The sequence below is a fragment of the Enoplosus armatus genome, chromosome 18 (genome assembly GCF_043641665.1).
Source record: "Enoplosus armatus isolate fEnoArm2 chromosome 18, fEnoArm2.hap1, whole genome shotgun sequence".
Lineage (NCBI taxonomy): Eukaryota > Metazoa > Chordata > Actinopteri > Centrarchiformes > Enoplosidae > Enoplosus > Enoplosus armatus.
In genome coordinates, this window is record NC_092197.1 from 21,302,118 (window position 1) to 21,324,448 (window position 22,331).

The 22,331-nt window shown below is 41.2% G+C and overlaps 1 protein-coding gene across 1 annotated transcript in view; it reads right to left on the bottom strand.

Moving 5' to 3' along the window:
• Positions 1-18,743, bottom strand: part of tln1 (talin 1) — a 72,411-nt gene extending 53,668 nt beyond the window's left edge. Inside the window, exons 1-4 of the mRNA XM_070925252.1 lie at positions 18,667-18,743; positions 5,098-5,152; positions 2,795-2,957; positions 590-687 (exon numbers count right to left, since the gene is read on the bottom strand). Of these exons, the coding sequence (XP_070781353.1) occupies positions 590-687; positions 2,795-2,924 (228 nt within the window). The 5' untranslated portion in view covers positions 2,925-2,957; positions 5,098-5,152; positions 18,667-18,743. The remainder of the gene's footprint in view (positions 1-589; positions 688-2,794; positions 2,958-5,097; positions 5,153-18,666) is intronic.
• Positions 18,744-22,331: the final 3,588 nt, after the last annotated feature.

Consider the following 22,331-nt stretch of genomic DNA (forward strand, 5'->3'; position numbering starts at 1 on the left):
TCACCACTAGCCTCCAGACAATCTTCCCAAATGTCTCAAAATCCTATTAGTACAAAAGTCCAGTGATATTTTTGTTCGCACATGTTGATCCCATCACAATAGCCAATGATTCTTCAACAGTACCCAGTATATCACTGGAAAGCAGTGTGTTAACCGGTTTGTGCTAGTTTAAGTAAAAATCTGTTTGGGAATAAGTAGCCTTCTAATAACAACTGACATGATAAGGGTGGTCCTGCTTTATTCCCTGATCTAGAGGCCCTGCCTAGAAAAGACTATGAAAAAACTATGCCAAAGCCTAGTTTCAACCCTTATGTTATTTCAGTGATGTGATCAGGAGCAAAACGTTTTCTTGAATAATGTTACAGATGATTACCGTTGATACGTGCTGTTTATTACAGATTCCAGTCTACTCAGTCAAAAAATTCCTGTGTTTGTTGAGGTCCCCACAAATGTCCTTTATTGAAGGTGGTACTGAATACTTTTTTTCCTTTTGCCACTGCAGACACTGACCCAGGACTTAAAACATGCTGGGCACATTTTGTCATCCTTCTATGTGTTGTCTGTGTGCTAAAAGTGAAGCCAGACTCACCCCATTCCTCAACATGTAGTAGTCCAGGGCCTTTCCTGCCTCCAGCCAGATGCCTTTCTTTGGGTCTTCATCAGACAGAAACAGCCCATAGTCATTGGCTGCAGAAGGAAACAGAAATACTGAGTGAGTCACTGCAAGTGTGTTTCTTGGCATACATGCAGCCACGACGGAGCTGCTATTATCTCAAGTATTTGTGCTGGATGTAACTTCCAAAATATGTGCACTAGCTTCCCTGTCCATGTTAACCGGGTCAGTGGGTCTCTGATGATCAACGCCTGTTTCAACACATACATCTGCTCCAAACATATCAGGTTACACATTTTGAAAAAGTGACCACTTGTCTCTACAGGGTCAGACAGGAGAACTGGACCACTTAATATGCTGGAGAGTAGAAACAAGCTGTTGAATTAGTCAGAGACACTGGCTTTAACTCTTTGTCTTTCTAAATGCAAAATGATATACAGGTTGGGACAAGTAACTCAGAGAGCTGCTGATGAAACAGCTTATGTAATAAGACATAACTTTTCTGGAGCAGAGGGCTTTTTAGTTTACAGCAGCGTCTTCAACTGCAGTTCTTCTGCAGAGCCTATAATCAATTAGACAAAAACGTAGCCAGGCCACAGCACATAGTCCTGGTTGCTTTGTACTCTGCCGTGAAAAAGTATTTGCCCGCTTCCTGATTTATTCTATTTTTGCATATTTGTCACAATTAATTGTTTCAGATCTTCAAACTAAATTGAATACAAGACCACCTGAATAAACACAAAATACAGTTTTTAAATGATCATTTCGTTTATTCGTTTAAGGAAACAAGTTAACTCAACATCCCCCTGAACGTAATAACTGGTCGTTCCACAGCATCTCAACTGGATTCAAGTCAGGACTTTGACTAGGTCACTCAAAACCCTTAATTTTGTGTCTTTTGAGCCATTCAGAGGTGGAGTTCAGATTAGGACTGATGAACGGATATTCTCCCTCAGAATTTTCTAGCAGAGAGCAGAATTCATGATTCCATCAGTTATGGCAGTCGCCCAGGTCCTGAAGCAGCTACGCATTTCCACACCATCACCATGTTCGTCTGTTGGTGCAATGTTGTTATTGTGGAATTCTGTGTTAGCATGTCTTCCGAAAGGTTCCACTTTTGACTCAGTCCACAGAACATCATCCCAAAAAGGCCTGGGGGTCATCAATGTGTTTTTAGGCAAACGTGAGACGAGTCTTCATGTTCCTCTTGGTTAGCAGATGCCGTTTTTGCTTGTTAAGACCTTTTAGCCAACTTGACATTGCTGAAAAGGTTCTGTTTAAGTGGCGTTTACATTCAACAGGGCTGGCAGTAATCAAGCCTGATTGTGTCTGGTCTAATTGAACCCAACTATCAATTCAATTTGGGTCATTGGTTGAATGAGGGACAACGAACGAAGGGGACAATTACTTTTCCATACAGGGCCAGCTGGTGTTGGATAGCCTTTTTTTCCTTCAATAAATGAAATGATCATTCAAAAACTGCACTTTGTGTTTACTCAGGTTATCTTTGTCTTATATTCCATTTAGATTGAAGATCTGAAACGCGTGACAAATATGCAAAAATAGAAGAAATCAGGAAGGGGCACAGTACTAATTCTACACTCAAACTTCCACATGTTCACCACCTTTGCGTTTTACTATCTTTGACACTGATTGACTGATAAAGGTATTTACATGTGAAGAGAATCACTCTTAATATTATATGCTGCTTGGAATGCTCCTGTGTGATTACTGTATATGTGTTTCTTTACTATAACCCCTGAGCCACTTGGAAAAGCATATAGTTCTGCCTTTTAATGCTCATACTGTTCAAGATCAGGGGTCATTATTATTATTGTAGAAGCCTGGAGCTGTGTTTTACATGCTGAATGTAAGTACCAAGCTTTCATCCTCCACTATCCTCTACCCTCAGCTGAGTACTGTGTCAAAGACGCAAAGAAAACACAGAGTGCAAAGCTGCTTCTTAATGTCTGCAACAATCTCCAAAACAAGCAACAAGCAGCCCTCCAAACTGCAACATCGGAAAGGTGTGGGAGAGAGGGGGTTTCTGAAGTTTTTAAACCATCCGACAAGCAATTCTGATGAAGTACACTGGCGCTAAAACTCTTGTGTGTGTGTGTGTATGTGTGTGTGTGTGTGTGTGTGTGCGTTGAGAGAGAGAGAAAGAGAGGGAGAACTCACGCTGGCCGAGCTGTGCCTCAGGAACTCTCTCCCTGATGATACGGCAGGCATCGTAGACCATGGTGGAGGGCTCAAACTGCATGGTCTTCACCACGTTCCCCACGCCGATCTTTAGTGACAGGGCCACCATGATTGCTGCTCTGCACCTCCACCAAACTCACACCTGCATGATGCCCAATAAAGTAGATAATCAAGACAAATCGATCACATTTGTATAGCCCAATATCACATGCAACGTGTCAACAACATCAACAGGTCTGACCCAAACACCAAACTCTTCAAAGACAAGGAAAAACTCTTTAAAGGGCAACTCCACACTAAAGTGTTTTCTTTTTTGCGTTGTACACATAACGACATTCTTGCCAGCAAAAGATGTTAATACGGGTGACTTTTTCTGACTAAATACACACACTGTGCGGAAAACCTGTTGTTTTTGTGTCTGCTTGGATTTGGACGTTTAAGCCGTGTTCTCTGGCCCCTCCCTAACCGTGACGAAATAGGCAATACTCCAAAGTCTATTACCTACGTTGGCCCCCTTGACTGTGGTCTCAGCTTCCATGCCAGGTGTAAAAAGCAGAGCACTGGCTAATGGTAGCACCAGTTTGTGCCTCTCTCACATAGCTGCTGGTTGTGTTGGCACGTTAGCATGTTAGCATTAGCATATCTCCATGACCACTGAGCAAATTCAAACTCAGCTGATGATGACCACGTAATATCCGCCCGTTTACCTTGAAAAACCTTTGCACTTTCTGAGTCTTTCAATAGAAAAGTGAGTCCTAATAATCCAACTAATAAGCCATGTAGCTTGGCTTTTGTTTTTGGTGCTTTTTACTAATGTCCCTGAAGATCTATTACTTTGGCACCCTCTTAAATGAAGTTTAGCAAAGTGAAGTACTTGCAAACTCAGGGGGATTTCTAAATTAGTTTCTTACATTTCTCAGTACAGAGTGTGAAGCTGAGTTTAAAATGAGGAACAGCAGTTATATTTACATGCACACCAGAAACCAGACTGTGAGAACCCCAGTTCAGACAGGAAACTGAGTTGCACTACATGTTTATCTAATCTGCAAATTCCATCCATCCATCCATTTTCTATAACCGCTTATCCTTCACAGGGTCGCAGTTAATCTGCAAGTGGATCACCTTAAAAACAACACCAACAACAACTTCTTGGTCAGTACACAGATTCCCCTGATAAGTCTCAAAAGAGGAAAATGAGATGGGGCGATGGAAAAGGAGAGCAGAGCGGCTCAACACTCGCCCGGTTTCCTCAATCTGTGCACAAACTATTCCCACGGATGGAAAGTAACAAATTACATTTACTCAAGAACTGTATTGAAGTATTTTCATGATATATTACTTTATACTTTTTACTTCACTTATCTGACAGTTATAGTTATTAGCTACTTTGTAGATTATGACTTAACATACAGAAAATATGATCAGGTATATCAAATATGATACATTGCTATAGGTTGAACTATCCAACAGCATGTCAAAATAGTAATAGTAATAATAATCAAATAATATAATATAATATAATATATAATGATGTGACACTGGCAGGAACTGTTCTGCTGCATAATGAGTGCTTTTACCTAATACCTTGAAGAGGAATTGAGTTTCCTCTGCTGAAAAGCAGGTGCAAATAGTGTATGCAGGTTTCTTTTTCAAGCTGTTTGGAAATGACACGTTAGCTGCAGAGTGGCAGCATGGAGACAGACAACAGCGTAGCATGTGCTGGCAGCACAGCTCAGAGGGATTGGATGTCACAACACAGACGCCCTGACAGCCTCAGCCTGACAAGCCTGCTGACACTGGATCACTATCAGTTCCTCCTTCTTTTTTTGGCTCCCTCCTTGATGACAGGCGGAAGGAGTTGGGGTGGAGCAGGGAGGGGATCAGATATCAGGATACAGCTATCAAAATGAATGCTGGGTATTGTAGCAACAGATAAAAATGCAAGCAAAAGCAAGCTAGCAAGCAATAAGCAAAACTGCCTTTTCCTGGCAAACACTGAGCGCATCCTAACCCCCAAAACTGATCCCCAATGATCACGTTTCTCTTAAATACATTACTATACTTCAACAAGGTCAAAACTAGCAGAGTTTAAGGGAGCAATGACTACAGTTTCTTGTTAAACTATGTAAAGCACTGTTGGACAAAAAAAGTCAAAGCATTTGCACTTTATATTCCTAAAAGCTAAATTCACTTTGCTGAGAAACGTTTGATTTGAAAAGATACAACTGAGTGGAAGGATATTTAGGGTATTTAAAGCAGAAAGATGCGAGTGAAGTAAATACCTGATGTAAAGCACTGTTTTAGTGACAGCCCTCCTGCCCGGTCAGATGATGAACTCTGGGTGTGAGAAAAGGAAGGACACAGACCAGGTTACAATCATTTTCATTGTTTTACGGGCACGTGCTCTTACATCTTCATGACCAATCAAAACACAATAACCAAACCCTCCAGCTTACAATTTCAAGATTTCAAGCAAATTCAACCAATTCCCACATTCTTTGAAAGAGCTTACAATTGTGACGTGTTCTCACATTACTGCTGCTCGCTGTTCCTATAAAAACACCAGAGGAGAACGACCTTGATCTAGAGATGCAATGCAAGATATCCTGAATGAATGATTAAGCTACAGCCAGCAGCTGGTTAGCCTAGGTTAGCACAAAGACTGGAAACAGATGGAAACAGCTAGCCTGGCTCCGTCTACCAGCACCTCTAAAGCTCACTGATTAACACATTATATCTCGTTTGTTTATTCCCTTCGAAAAGCTAAGCAACAAGATGTTGTTGTGCCTTTAGACGGTATTCAGACCCTGTAAACACACAGGTGTGGGACTCAAACTCCAATCAAGTTCAAGAGATATCTGAAGGATAATGAAAGCAAACGCCTGAGCTCAATTTGGAGCATCATAGCAACGGTTCTGAATACTTATGTAAATGAGAGATTCACTTTTTGGTTTTTGATACATTTACAAATAAATGTAAACATTTCAATTGGTTATTGTGTACAAATAATTGCCAAAAAAAGGCCATTTAATATCACAAAATAAAGTGTCCAAGAAGTGACGGCGTCTAAATACTTTTCAAAGTCACTGTATGTGACTTTCAGAGACTTGTTCTTCTGTCTGTTCAATTTATTGTCACATGTACAAGTACAGTGAAATCCTTTGTGTACATAAATAAATACAAGCCATCCTTACCATAACACTTCAAGCCATAACAACCCTCACAGCACACATAATATTGACACCTACAGCCCACATGACCAAATACCCAGTGCTATCACATGTAACATGCACACATACTTTTACAGTTTGAAGTCTGTTCTGGTTTGTGTCGATACATTTGCACTGAAGCTTGAGATGCTCTTGATTGTCCATTTCGAAATTCAATAAACACATCTCAGAAAAAAGCTCCCTCATCCACAAGAAAAAAAATTTGTCAAATCCCAATTCCTTGAATACTCTGTTGCAAGTCGAAATCACATGAAGTCAGGTTATAAATATCTGACTGGCTGACTCTGGGATTTCTCTGCAGCAACATGTTTCAGGCCTCTAGCTGCAACATGCTCAGCTCTCAGGCTGCTGATACATAATAGCACTTGTAGCTCCTCTCTGTTGGTTATTTAGTTTGGTGGCTCTCATCAGACTGTCATAGATGAAATAACATCTTCATTCAAACAGCTATTAAGCTATTTTAGTTTGGTGTGTGTGGGGGGGTGTCTTGGATCTTCCTCTACTCTGGAATGACAGGGTTCTTGTGAGATCCCACTCAGATGTCCTGATGTCATTTCCTGTTTTAAAAAGCCCTTCGATGCCATAAAAGGGCATTTCAGCCATCTGTCTAGTCCCAGCTATGATTCATCTCGGAGCTGTGTATCCTGTCTGTTGGGTTTAAGGAAAGATAAGAGGGGACACATTCAAGTTTGTATGTCACAGGTGCTACAAAAGCCTCCTCTGTCTTCAGTGGATGTCCACAATATTACTAGTACAAGACATGTAGGACCAAAAAGCCGAGGCTTCTTTGACCTTCCGCTCTTCCAGTTTGTATCTGGAGACTTTGGAAAATATATGGTGGATGCTTCCCACTCCGCCCAGACTGAAAGAGGAAGTGCTGAGTCACAACAGTAATTACTGCAGTTACTGAAAAATGAGGAAGAGTCCACAGCAGCCAATCAGTTTGGCAGGAAAACACTACAAAACAATAGTGAGGCTGACCTACAAGGAAAAACATCAATATAATAATGTTGATAAGCATGTACACTTTAAAAACACCAACACTTATATAACACTTATAAAGTCTCAGCATTTGGGTTAGGGTAAAGGGTTAAGGGAAGTAAAACATTCAGTTACTTTAAATGGAACTGAGCCATCTTTGCTCCATAACAAAATCTTTACATGTACAGTACATTAAGCATCAAATATTGACTTGTGCTTAAAGACCTTTCTTAGCTGACTTCACTTCCTGTCAGTACAGTCCAGACTTCCACTGTGCAGTGACAGCAGTCAACTGTCACCCTGACAGTCAGATACTGAACATCCCAGCCTCTATCTCATGTCCTTCAGGCCTGACCAGACGCAACAGTCCACCAACAACTAGAGGAATATTAAAATAACTTATCTTATAATGCCAGAATGACACATTTTACTGTCACCACTGATAAAAACAGCGTGTGATACTCTAGATCATCTGCATTCTCTACAGTCTCTATTGCAAACATCAGTCATAACCAGAAGCTTGTAACAGTAAATGTTAAAAACAACCAGTTCATTGTAAAAAATAAAATACAATAAAATAAAGTCGTAGAGGAGATGTGCTCATTTCAAGTACAGTACATGCATTCAATTCAATTTTATTTATATAGCGCCAAATCTCAACAATAAAAAAATCTCATGACACCTTTCATATAGAGCAGGTCTAGACCGCACTCTTTATAATATTATTTACAGAGACCCAACAGTTCCCACCATGAGCAAGGACAGCGGCAAGGAAAAACAGGCAGAAACCATCTGCCTTGATGCATGTGAGTAAACATAGGAATAAACATAACAATACATAAATATATTATTAATATGTTTTTTTTAACTACAGTTACAGTGGGGCGGCTCAGTTGGAAACATAGGTATAGTGGTTGGAAAACTCACCAGCGATATCTGTTGATTAAAACGTGAACGCCCAGTAGGAAAACAGTAGGAGCTTCCAACTATCACAAGCTAACGTTACCTAGCAACCTTAGCGAGCTAGCCAAACAGTCAATAACAAGAGATATGTCCTTTGAGACATTTAGGAATAATGTCAAGGAGGAAAGGTAAAGGCCAAAAAAAACCTCCACTGTCTCTTCCGCATCACCATCACCTCCAGTATTTGGCCGTCTGAAAATTTTGTCTAACACCACTAGAGCAAGAACAGACTCGCTAATATCGCTAACATAAACGTTACTTCGAGCACAAGTAAACACAGAGACACTGGAGATTGTATAGTTTAATGCACACTACTTTGCTTGCTTTCACCGACCCGTCTTTTTTCGTTACTCCAGTCCTCATGAAAGAGAGGACACAACCAACATATATCGGGCCTAACAACTTTTTGAAACAACAACTTTTCTGGGGAAAACCCTGTTAAAGTCATATCAGGCCATTTTTAAACTGCGCCTGGTCCGACCGAAATAGGCAGTACAGTTCTATATTTCATATGAAAAGAAGGACAAATTGATGAGAAACTGTTTTGAGGGTAAACTGACTGATACTAAGACTGTAACTGTGATGCGGCGGAGTTATCAATATGCCACAGACAAGATGGTGTGTGACCAATGGACGACCATATCCAGCTGGTAAGCACATCTGTCCTGCTAACAACAGGACGCGCAGACTGCGCTGGTGAGACAAACTGTAATAAGAGCCAGGGGGACACGACACAAACACTCTGAACATCGGTCCTCTGCAGAACAACATAAGGGATGTTGAAGATATAATCAAGACAGCAACCATGGGGGGGGGGGCTTTAATTATTATCATTATGAGTTTGAAATATAAAACTTTTCATGAAACAAGTAAACACAAATGAGGTCTAAATTAGAGCGGAAACCATTAATCGATTAGTCAGTTGATGGAAGAAAAAAATACTATTTTGATAAGCGGTTAATCGTTTCAGTTATTTTTCACTCAATTTGCCACAGGATGATCAGTCACGGCTTTTCAACTGTGAAGATTTTATTGTGTCATGCGATCACAAATTTCATGTATCTAGGTCGTGGAGTGTTGGTGGGACAAACCAAGTTGACCTGTTCACCTCTTTTAGAAAAATGTGATCTGCATTTTTCACTATTTTCTGACATTCTATAAACCAAACTAATATTGTCTTAGTTGAGAAAATAATTAACAGTTTGTTTGGGGGGGGGGGGGGGGGGGGGTCAGTGAAAGGAGAAGACAGGTGGTTGTTTTTACCTTGTCTTTGTTTTGAATCACACAAACCTCCCGCTGTTTATATGTTGTTAATGTATTTTCTGTACCTGTAATGACTGATCAAAGCCCCAGTGTTGCTATGAGCTTGCCCGTTTCACTACAGGCAGATTGCCCCAACCCAGACAGACGGACAGCTGCCTGTGAGGACAGTGACAGCCCAGCGGAGGTCAGAGTCGGTGTGGGCTCAATGGACAAGAACGCTTCAATAGCGACTACTTGACGCTCACAGACTCCCAGTCAGTCCCGATGGAAAGACTGAACTGACAAAACAACTGAGAGCATGTCATACAAAGTTAGCCTATATGTTATGTAACATGGAACGTTTTAACCAGCGTAAGCAAACTTGGTGCGTACAAAAAACAGCTGACCACACCAGTGACGAACGGAAGCTGTGTGTTGAACCACATTCGAAACATACATAGCAGTATATGGATGGACAGCAAACACATGGTTCATGTTTGTTACTAGATATCAAATGATTCCATACACCACATACCTAATGCCACGAGTGCCATCTTTTCACTATCACTTCGCTTAAGAATTAATACCATGATAGCACAACACTCAAGCAAAAATCCTGCATATCTCTCTCTTCTTGTTCTCTACCGTGGAGAAATAAATGATGTCAAGCTGCTGCTGCCTGGTGGATAAATGATTTTGGTTTTGTATGTTCAGGAGATCTATTGGCAATGACAAAGACGTAAAACAACACGCCTTCTCCTTTCACCAAAAGTGTTGACAGTAAAGCAGCAGCGCAGCAGAAGTGGTGGTGAAGAACAGTTGACCACGAGTTCACAGTGTTGCAGAGTACATATAGCTTTTTGCAACCCAACCAATGAGCTATACTGTCTCTGTTCCTAGCTGCGCTCAAACATCCTGTGTGATCTTGGTCTTACCCAGCCCTGCTGCCTGTGCTGCTATAGCAGAGCAGCACTGACTCTCAGTCATCGTGCACCCTACACACCAGTAACCCCACCTGTGCCTGTGTGGCATCACATTTACTAAAACATGTGTAGCTCTTATGTCTTACTTTCTAACATGTGTCCCGCCGTCACAAGCAAGCCACCGCAGAAGAAGGAAGCGACCATCGCTGGGCCATGTTGTTGCTGAGGACCTGTTTAATAAAAGGTCGCTGTAACAATACTTAGGTCTGAAAACTGGCACCACTCTGCGTTTCACATACGTGTAAAAGCAGAGTAGACACAGCTGCAGCTCCGAAAAAGAAATAAAGGCTCTATTTGATGAATGCGGGACAATGAAAAGTACTGACAGTGGTCCTTACTACAGCGCTCGCTACCTGGCACACCGACATCACTCTGAGCCATCTGTTAATCTCATTAGAGGCAGCTGTGTTGACCTGCTGTGACACCAGCACAATGACATCCAGAGCACGGGAGGGGTTTGACAAAGCAATACCCTTGAGTGAACAGGAAACCTGGTGCTGAATTGATTAAAAAAGGAAATGAAGCTCACTCACTCTGTTTTGGGTTGTACTGTACAATTTAAAAAAGATTTAGACTAGTCTACTCTAGACTTGACCAACAATTACTCAAAGAGTAAACAACGATGTAAAAGCCACCAGAACCAGTGAGATCTTTTAGCACTTGTGATCTACTAAATGTATCACAACTGCAGTCAAGTTTGTCCCACTGCTCTCATCACCAGTGAGCTGTGAAAATGTCCTCTCACTGCTCTTCTGCTGGAACTAGAAACCAAGTGCTACAGTCATTTCTAAACAACTTCTTGCTGGCTTTTTTAATCTTCTAGCACAGTAAACCGAATCTCTTTGCACTTTTTGTTCAGCTTACCATCCAAAACCCAATTTGAATACAGAATGTCAACTTGGCCTCTTTCCAGTATTTTCTGACAGTTTAGAGGCCATATGGTCAATGAACGGAGAACATAATCGATATGAATCCATAATGAAAGGAACTATTAATTGCAACGCTTCATGCAACAAAAAGCAACTGTATCAATACTTCCCAGTCTCATTAACAGGAACTTCATTTTTTTTTTCAAACTTTTTTTTTAAACTTTATTAAGTCCTACACATCTTAATTGACAGGGTTCCTTCAAATATTGTAACATTTTTCAGTCACAAATCTAGTGAAGTAACATCTACAGCATCTACACATGTAAATGAACATCCAACAACTTGCAAATCAGTGCCTGAAATATACTAAGGAGACCCAGTGTGAAAAGTAAAATGAATGATGGCTACTTCAGGATAAGGCCTACTAGGGCACCTGAATACAACAGGGACATTGTTAATTTTAATAGTAACACCTGCTTTCCCTACAATGACAAGTCCAAATGTCTGCTGACAAAAAGGCCCATGGAGCAGCATATTATGATGGAGACGCACTACCTCGCCTGCAATAAAGTGCACCCCTGCTAATGTTTGAAGAAATTATTACACTTACATGAAAAATAGATATATCTATAGATACATATATATATACACACAGCAAAGACCACATATTTACTGAGTGAGGTGATTGTCTAAACCTAAATCTAGTAACTACACTAATAACGAGACAAGATCTGTCAGCTCAGCAGAGGAGAGGGAAAAATATTTTCAATCATGAATGATTGTCATATCCATGAATGTCACTATTCATCATCATACAAATTAAGTGGAGCTGCAACTAATCAATTCGTCGATCCAAAGAAACTATTACTATACTGCCAACTATTTTGATAATCGATTCACTGTTTCAGTCATTTTTCAAGCAGAAAATGCAAAAACCATTTGCTGGTTCCAGATCTGCTGGTTTTCTTAGTCATTTCTGACAGTAAATGAAGGGTCTTTTGGTTTTGGACTGTTGGTTGGACAAAAGAAGAAATCTGAATGTGGTACTTTGGGCTCTGGGAACCTGTGATGAGCGTGTTTCACATTTTATAGACTAAGCAATTATCAAGAAAATAATCGTCAGATTAAATTCATAATAAAAATAATCGCTAAAATTAAGTCACTATTGCCAACTTTGCAATGTGCTGCTTTGATCACTTATCTCTAGTCACTTACATGAGCTTCAAACTATTTAAATAAATGAATTATACAAAATAAACAAACATCTTCAGTCTAATCAGTCTAACTCTTTATGAATCCCTCACAACCAGGGAGCTGATCTTGGGTCAGTTACATGTTGAAGTGTCCTTGAACCCTGGATGGAGGCCAGCACCATTAAGGTTGAAAAGCGCTATTCAGTGAAGGCCATTTACATTCATCAAGTTCTGATCCTGACTATGTTCATATCTAAATGCCTCTCCTTTCTCTTCCAGTAAAATGCTACAATATTTTTGATGGCTCATCTTGAACTAAACACACATGTATCCATTCAAATGTGATACGGGGCAGCTAACACAAATCATATAAAACCTATGTTATTTTTTTTGTTGCACATTGAATCGCCAACTGCAATATGCTTTGCAATTTGAATAAAGAACTTCCAATAAACCACACTTGACCATGGCTGAGCGATGTCATGGGACAGAGTAAGACTTTGGATTTCAGTCGGCAAAAACTTTGTCTACAAAGTGGGTGAGCCAATATATTCTAAACACTAGAGATATGAAGTATTTGTATATATTACCACAAATACCTCATATCTCTCTGCAGCTTCGTCAATATCCTGTTGCCTTGTTCATGAAGCCACGCCCACTTTAGAGCAACCCAATCAAACGTGACAAATCCTCATAACTACACCCCGGCCACATCCCATTACAGAAGACGCTGCTCTAGCTGCCATCTTTCTGAGAGTTACCATCACCTTGTACAGTGCTGCTTGAAAGTATGTGAACCTCTCCAGCATTTTGGAGTTTACTATTGTTTTACCATTATTTCTTTATCTAATCAGAACCAATATTTTTATATTTTTTATATGAAATAACAATTGCTTTTTTTAGGAAATCAATTGTGTAGTCAAGGCTAAATGAAAAATGTTTTTTTGTAAACTTTGGTCAGTGCAAAAGTTAGTGAACCTTGAGCTTTAAGCAATGCTGCTTAAAATGAGCAGGTAAATACATTCAGGTGGGATAAAAGTGGTGGCTAAATTAACCAATGAAATGGACCAACAGAATGAGAGATCTTTAGGGAAGAAATTTGGCAGCACTGACCGAAACAGAGATGAAACCAAGTCAGTTAAGTCTTACCAAAGTGAACCCTTAGAGCTGAATCATGCCTAGGGGAAAAGGAATCTCAGAGGAGGGTAGTGACAGCACATTTTTTTAGATGAATTATAACTTTCAAGCTCCATTGGTCCACAGTGGGGCAGATCATCTACAAATGGAGAGCACTGAAAATGACTGCAACTCTGCCTAGAAGTGGAGGACCACCTAAAATATCTGCATGGGCCACAAGAAAAGTGATAATTCAGGTAGAAAAAAATTGATCAAGCGACATGATGATGATCTGAAGCCTTCCAGCAATACAACCAAGGAATGGCTGAGGAAGAAGAAGATTTGTGTTCTGGATTGGCCCAGTCAAAGCCCAGACCTGAATCCAATTGAAACCATGCCAAGGGGGTCTGTACACTTCTAAAAGGCCTCCATGTTGGGGCTGGTTGTTAGCATGCTGTCCTGCAACCTAACTTCAACCTCATCAGTGTTGATGTCGCTGAGCGCTAGCAGGGGATTGACTCATGTACTCTGCCTTTGTGGCAGTTCATCAGAGCAGCATGTTGCAATGTTGGCAAAAAGAAAGCTCAGTCAGTCACAATCAGCTGCACTGAAGTTAGTTTGATAATCACCAGCTGAACACATACAACTCCTGTAGCAAGTCTAAAGTTTGTACTGAGCAGTTGGACTTGTGTGAGTAGCTCTGTGTTGTCTGCATCAATGACTGATCAGACAGAGACGGGCCTATTAACCACACATCACCACCTCTAACAAACCCAGGTCTGGGTCTTTCTGCATCCTTAAATTAGGTACTGCTACAGACTGTATCGCTGCTCTGCTGCTCTCCAGCCCTGCAGAAGAATTCAACTCTGCATTCCTTTGAAATACCAGCATCAGAACATGGAGACAAAAGCGAAAGAGGGAGAGAAGAAAGACGAGAGGCTTTATTCGACCTTATGTCACTGGCAGCCAGCACAAGAACTAAATGCAGCCGATCCCAGCGGAATACAGGAATGTGAAGACGGAGAGGGAAGATAACATCTCATCTACAATTTGAGACAGTTTTCAACTCCAAGGAAGTCGACTATATACAGTACATATATGCCATTTCCTTTATGCATTTAAATTCATTTAAACACAGCAAATAAAACACTGGAATAAAATGGTTTAGTGTACTTTATATAGCATTTCTTATTCTCTCCACAAACTACCGTTATTGTGGAAAGTGGACATTTCTATATTCTTCCATTAATTACCGTAAATAGTGTTACAATTTAACGTTCAGGGTGGCAAATTAACTTTTTAAAATGTGAACATCTACCAGCCACTCAATAGTTAATCATCATTGTGTGTCTGAAATCTACCAGCCACTTTCATATTTTACCAGTATGTGGCTGGTGCTAATTTCAGTGTGACTCGCACCCAAGACGCATTGAGATCCGATCGCTCAAACCACATTCGGACGTGGTCTGGGTCACATACGACCACATTCTTTTAGCAGTGTGTTCACATATGTCAGAGGAAGGACCGCCTACTCAACTCGACGTCCTCCACGTAAGCAGACGGACATACTCATTCGCTCATTAAAGTGCAACAACAACAAGGAGAAGGCGACAACAACAACAGGCAAAATAGATTCTCGGGGATAGAGTAACACATGAAACACGCTGCCTGACGTATTCCTGCCTTACTTGTTGTTTAAGTAACTGCTAACTGTAGCTGCTGTTAGTTAGCCGTGCAGCTAGCGCTCTGCTGCCCGGGCGGTGAGCTTTTGGTGTGGCAACGGTAATCAAATTCAGGCTAAAAACAACAACGTATTTGGTCTTTGCCATCAATTCTAGCCCTACTAACTAGTTTGTGAAATACATTGCTGGAAAGTGAACAATGACCCCGTTATTTTCGCTTCCAAATGAGACTCTTAATATAACCCTCTCCCTCACAACCATCATGTCACTCTAGCTTATCATACTTGCTACATTAGCTAGCTAGCTAGCTAGCTAATGCATTATAACATTAGTAGGAGTGTAACGGTAAGGTTACACCACACCAAACTGTATTATTCAAGAGTCACAGTTTGGTACCCCCTCCAAACCGAACAATTCCAGTCGTTGCATTTAAAAAAAAATTGTGTAATTTAATTTAATTTTAAAACTCTGTTTTTTCCACCGGATACAGTGAAAGTTTCCCCTGAATGTTTATAACAGAGGTGCTGTTCGTCTCTTGCAGCGAACCATGAGTAATGAATGAATGCTTGTGACCATTATAAATTAACAGCAAAATAATTCTGAAGATGAAATGTTTTGATAAGCAAGAAAAAATATAGAGTTTCTGATTGGAGATCAATCCATTGAAATAATGTTTCAGAATAAAGCTGTAGCATGAATCTCATAGCTAGCTTGATAGGGTAGAGGACATTAGATGTTTTGCCAGTGACTTCACTTATTACATACATCTTTTTATATACCTAAATATAAAGATGAATTCATCATTAGTGAAGATTAAGCTATTTAGAATATATGTATGTGTATATTCTGTGTATATAAAGAATATCAGCACATAAATCGATAGACTTTTTTTACTCCCTAATATCGGTATCGGCCTCAAAAATACAGTATCAGTAGGGCTCTAGTACTTGATTGTTAATTCAATGAGATGTGATGGACCCCAGGAAGAGTAGCCAATGCTCATGCTGTTGCTAATGGGGATCCTGATAAAGAAAGAAATGGAAGCAGGGCCTCCTGAAGTCTACCACTGTGAGTTAAATACTCAAATACTAAACATGAAAACCACTGACTTCATATTTCTCCAAGCAACCTTACTGCTTCATGTGATCTTTCAATGAAGTGCTGCTTTAATCTATGGAGAGTTTTCACTGGTCTAACTGAACTCCCCAGGCATCTGACACAGGCTTGGGAATTAGCTCACGTCTAAAACAAATCATTTCTCGTGCCGGAGGAGTGGCAGCACATGTTGTCTTGACCAAATATGGCTGAGTGAAAACACTGCAGTCTGATCTCTGCAGCACACTGGAATGAAAAGCAGCTTTCCTTAACTGGTGTGAGAGTGGGTCATGACACAACACACTGACACCTATCCAACAGAACTTTTACTCTACAGGCTTGATACGTGAGGCTGGTGGATTGGCTGTCCGGTTACTAAAACTATTCAAATATGTTTGTTGATGAGACAATGTGATGTTAGTTTCACTCAATGACTTTATTAATGCTAACACTCCTTACATGTGGAGATTAACATGCGTTAATCTAAACTAACTTCATGCACCAAAGCCTTATCCATGACAACTATTATACTAATATTTATCGCCCCAACATCTGTATCGGCCGATATTCGCCTTGTTGACTGCCATCGGCCTATCTGCAAATTAGATGACATTCACCAACGGCAGTGGCCGATGTTTATCCGTTGTGACGAATCGATTTCGCGTTAAATGTTGTGTTGGTGGGACTCGGACAACAGTAGCTAGCATACCCAGCTGCTGATTTAGAGAAGAAGCCACTGGGTGGACACGATTGGTGATGACAATAGGGCTACGGATGCACACGTGTGGTTTGTTTTCAAATATAAAAGGTGAAAAGAAAAGAAGCTACTCAGTTTTTTGAAATTGTGCGGGCATTTAAATTTGGACCTAGAGAAAAGCTCTTGTAATGTCTAAAATGGAAAGAGTTCAGCCTCTGTGGAGCATTAATGTGCTCAGTAATTTCACCAGTCCATTAGCAGGGATTCAGACTGCAAATAGCCCTGCGTTAAAACAGCGCAGGGGGCTGTGTTGTGAAACAGATTCATGAGTTTAAAGGTTTATCAGTCGCCAAAACACTGTACAACGATTTGTAATAAGTCCAGGAAGCAGCCCTTGCAAAACGGTAACACGCAGATGGCAGAAGGGGAGGAGAATGCTGACTGAAATAGTCAGCAGACTTATCCTAACAGCCCACATCTGGTGAGTCTTTGTGACTACAAAGTTATCCACCAGGATTGGGCGCTTGCATGTATTTGATTGGCCAACGCCAACCGCGTCTTGCTGAATGGCGTCGCATTGCAGCAAAAGTTGAGCCCAATGGTGCAAGTTTTTTGCCGGATGACCCTGCGCTGTCCTCTGTGTTGGCTGCGTTTTTTCATGCCGAAAATCTGGAGAAAATTTCATAGCAACCTGGCTGTGTTCAAGATCCCCTGCGACAGACCAAAGCCCCCCACCGTCATCCCCTCCCGTCCTCCCAGCAGCCTGTGACAGAGAGAGCAGGGACACCGAGCCACAGCTACATAATTCTCATCCTCTCTCCTACTCCCTTTGAATTGGTCCACCAAAAGGTCTTGAGGGTGTTATTTCTGTGCTCTGAGCTCTGACAGACCTGGCAGTGGACATCATCTCCATCAATTACACTGTAACGGCACTGTTACAGTATAATGGACAAACCACACTGGTGGACACACAAGGCTGCTGCAATGGCATTTTAAAGCCTGGTATTAGTTTGGGCCACAATTACCAAGAAATTACTGGTGAAAATGTCCACACATGTGCCAGCACGTTGCGGGCTGCTATTAGGCCTCACAGAATCCTCCTTACCAGGCTCACTGGGGGTTATTGCATGTTTTCACACCCAGAGCTGCAACAGCATTTTATTGGTCAAAGCAAACACGTCTCCGTGCAAATTCCTCCACTCTGTCGCACACCACATCACAGTGGTGTAAGAATTTGCACCCGGAGGCTATGTTTTCTTGCTTGCTCGTCTGGTAGCCGCGTTACACGCCCAGACACACAGCTATTGTTCGAGTAAAAGAAATGACAGCAGGTCTGAGCAGCCTGTTCGCTGCACGAAGTAGCGTAGAGGTGGTCCCCAGACAACAAGTTCTCTGAAATACGGAACTTTGACTGAGCAACAGCATTTCACAACACGCCCGCGCGCGCGCGCACGCACACACACACACACACACACAAACACACACACACAAACACGCACACTTTTCACCTCATCAAAATGCCAGAGTTATTCTACGGAAACAACACGAAGACAACAGTGGGGAAGAGATTTGGCCCATTAGCCCTCCAGACCTTCAGCCTGTAAGGAGAAGACATATTCCGCTGCTTCCTGTTTAAGTTAACTAACTCAGCTAACTGCTACTTCCCTCCTGCAGTCATTAGCAGGCCTGTCTGCGTACTTTTACTAAGTTTCCTTGCTTCCACATCGAGTTTCTGGTGACGTCAAGGACTTCTCGCTAGGAAGGTGGAAAGTTTTCAAAGTTAGAAACCTTCAGTCTGACCTGAGCGCGTGGATCCACCGCCGACGACCCCTCGAACTTTCCAAACCAGGATTGGTAATGTATTTCAGCTATTCCCCGACAGACCGCTAATTTTTTAGCAAGGGGAAAGGCCAGAGAGCGACTTTTTCTTAGTTCCCCTCCCTATCCGCTCTCAGCAGTGCTGCTGCTGAAACTCCACCCTGGCTGGCTGCGTCGTCGTGCAGCGGGGCGGTGTCGCACTCTCAGTGTTCGGCTCAGCAGTGGCAGGCGGGTTTACCAACAACTGTCCAGGCAACGAGTCAGGATCCAACATGGATGTTTGGACCTGGAAGGCAAGCGTTCGAGCGCGATAGGTGTAAAGGGTCAGCCTGCAATGGATACATCCAGAAAGTGAGGAGGAACAGCAGGAGGGTAGAATGATCCATATTAGATGACAACAGCGTTTTATATACATGGACACATGATGGAATATGATTGTAATCAAGATTAGACCGGTTTAATTTAAAGAGAAAAGTATCATTAGTGGCGGGACTGTCAATACTGTCTATGTAAAAAAAAACACATTAATCCAGAGTATCAAAACGATGACACGGCTCAGACTGAGCTGCTATTGGAAGGGTTTGAAAGTTCCTTACTTTGGTGCCATCTGGAGGCAGTGAGAGTGAGGTGCTAGATGATAGCGGCAGTGCAACAGTTCTCTTTGACCTGAAGTGAAATTTAAGTAATTCACAAACAGATTTCATTGCAAAATGCATCGTCACAAAGCTGAAAACAGGGCTGTTTTTCTGAGCTTGTGAAAAGCTGACTTTTTAGAGGTGGTATAGTACATCACAGTATATAAAGTAGTTCAAATGAGCTCAACCTTACACATACACTTTAATGCAGCAGTAATATTAATCCAGAAACAAGATATATAATAGAAACACAGACAGGGACCATATTACTGCAACAGGAGGACTTTTACTGCTGATACTTTAAGTACATTTAGCTTATGATACCTACATACTTCTAATATGGGACTTTAACTTGTAGTGGAGTATTTTCAGAGAGTGGTATTAGTACTTTTACCTCAGTAAAGGATCTGAATACGTCTTCCACCACTTTTCCTGAACACCACTGAGCTCTATCGAAAGGCACACCACAAATGTTGTCTGCTTTCATCACTGCAGACATGGAACAAAACATGTGAAATAAACATATAGGAATTGAGGTCTGCAATCAGGAAAGCAAAATTGAATTACACGCTGAGACTATGGTGCTTTGTGTGCTCCCTCCACGTTGTGAAACTGTTGCTCTGTACACTTGTAGCACCGGTAAGCCAAGCCTGTTGTTTATATCATCAACTATGTTTTATATTCATTTTAGCATGTTATTGTTCAGGTAATGTAGGTGTGCAAGCACCCTGAGGTCTTGTACTTTTCAGACTAGATTTCAGACAGAAGGTACAGTGGCCCTGAGAGCTCAACGCACTGCTACTTAAGAAAACATATGCAAATTACAGACCTGTGAGCCTCTGAAACCAGGATTATAAGATTTTTGCTTCAATACTAGCTAAAAGACTGGAGCAAATCCTGCCTGAAATTATACATTTAGACCAAACAGGCTTCCTAAAACATTGCCAAGCGCAAGACAACGTCAGACGAACTTTACATGTGATTCACCAGATAAACCAGGAACAAACTGAAGCAGCAGAAAAAGCGTTTGACTTAGTGAACTGGTCTTTTCTATATGAAACTTTGCATAAATTCCAGTCTCACGAAACTTTCATACAGACAATCCAAGCTCTTTATAACAATCTAACAGCAACAATAAAAATAAATGGCTCGCTTTCAGGATCCTTTGAGTTGAAGCGCGGCTGTCACTAGGGATGTCCCATCAGTCCCCTCCTGTTTGCTCTCTTTATAGAGCCTCTGAGTCAACTGATTAGGCAAAACGATAGAATACATGTTCCACTGGCAGGAGAACAAAAGATAGCGCTATTTGCAGATGACATCCTGGTATATTTGACACAACCAGCCCACTCTCTTCCTGAATTAATGCAAACACTTTAAGAGTTTGGATCAGTATCAGGGTATAAATTGAACACTCACAAATCTCAGCTCTTAACGGGAGGTAGACAGTATGAAATATCTAGGGGTACAGATACCAAAGGACCTCACTCCCAACCTGGAAAACACTTAAGCCAGTTTTATTCGTTATAGTCCTGAAAACAGACAAAGTCATTATCGCAGGGGATTTTAATATTCATGTGGACGTTGATAAGGATAGCCTTGGTACTGCATTTATCTCTTTATTGGATTCGATCGGCTTCTGTCAGAGGGTACAGAAACCCACTCACAGTTTTAATCACACCCTCAACCTGGTTCTGACATATGGACTTGAAATTGAACATCTAATAGTCTTTCCACAGAATCCTTTGTTATCGGACCATTATTTAATAACTTTTAAATTCCTATTACTGGACTACACGCCATTAAGCAAAAAAGTCTACACCAGATATCTATCTGATAGTGCTGTAGCTAAATTTAAGGAAGTGATTCCATCGGCATTTAATTCAATGCCATGTCTCAATAAAACTGAGGATTCCTATGCTAACCTTCGTCCCTCCCAATTGGACGATCTTGTTGACAGTGCTGCAGGCTCAATGCGATTGACACTTGACTCTATTGCCCCTCTTAAAAAGAAGATAATAAAACAAAGAAAGTCGGCTCCATGGTATAACACCCAAACCCGCAAATTAAAGCAAACAGTGCAGAAACTTGAAAGGAAATGGTGCTCCACCAAACTGGAGGAATCACATTTGATTTGGCAAGATAGTCTTAGAACTTATAGGAAGGCCCTCTGTAAAGCCAGAGCAGCCTATTACTCATCATTAATAGAAGAGAACAAGAACAACCCCAGGTTTCTCTTCAGCACTGTAGCCAGGCTGACAGAGAGTCACAGCTCTATTGAGCCATGTATTCCTATAACCCTCAGCAGTAATGACTTCATGAGTTTCTTTAATGATAAAATTCTAACTATTAGAGACAGAATTGATCACCTCCTGTCTTCAGGTGGTACCTTACCTTCAAACACAGGAATCTCAGAAATAGCTGTAAAACCTGATATATATTTAGCTATTTTGCTTTTCTCCCATTGACCTTCACCAAATTACTAAAACTATCTCTTCATCTAAGCCATCAACTTGACCCCATCCCAACCTGGCTGCTTAAAGAGGTTTTACCTTTAGTCAGCACTTCTTTAATAGACATGATCAATCTGTCTTTATTAACAGGCTTACATACCACAGTCCTTTAAGGACATAAAGACCTGGATGACCTGTAATCATATGATGTTGAACTCGGAGAAGACAGAAGTTATTGTTCTTGGCCCTGAACACCTCAGAAACACAGTATCTAAGGATATTGTTACCCTAGATGGCATTGCCCTGGCCTCCAGCACCACCGTGAGGAATCTCGTAGTTGTCTTTGATCAGGACATGTCCTTTAACTCCCACGTAAAACAAACTTCAAGGACTGCCTTCTTTCACCTCCGTAACATTGCAAAAATCAGGAAGATCCTGTCTCAAACAGATGCAGAAAAATTAGTCCATGCATTTGTCACGTCTAGGCTGGATTATTGCAATTCCTTATTATCAGGCTGTCCCAATAAATCCCTTAAGACTCTCCAGTTGATCCAGAATGCTG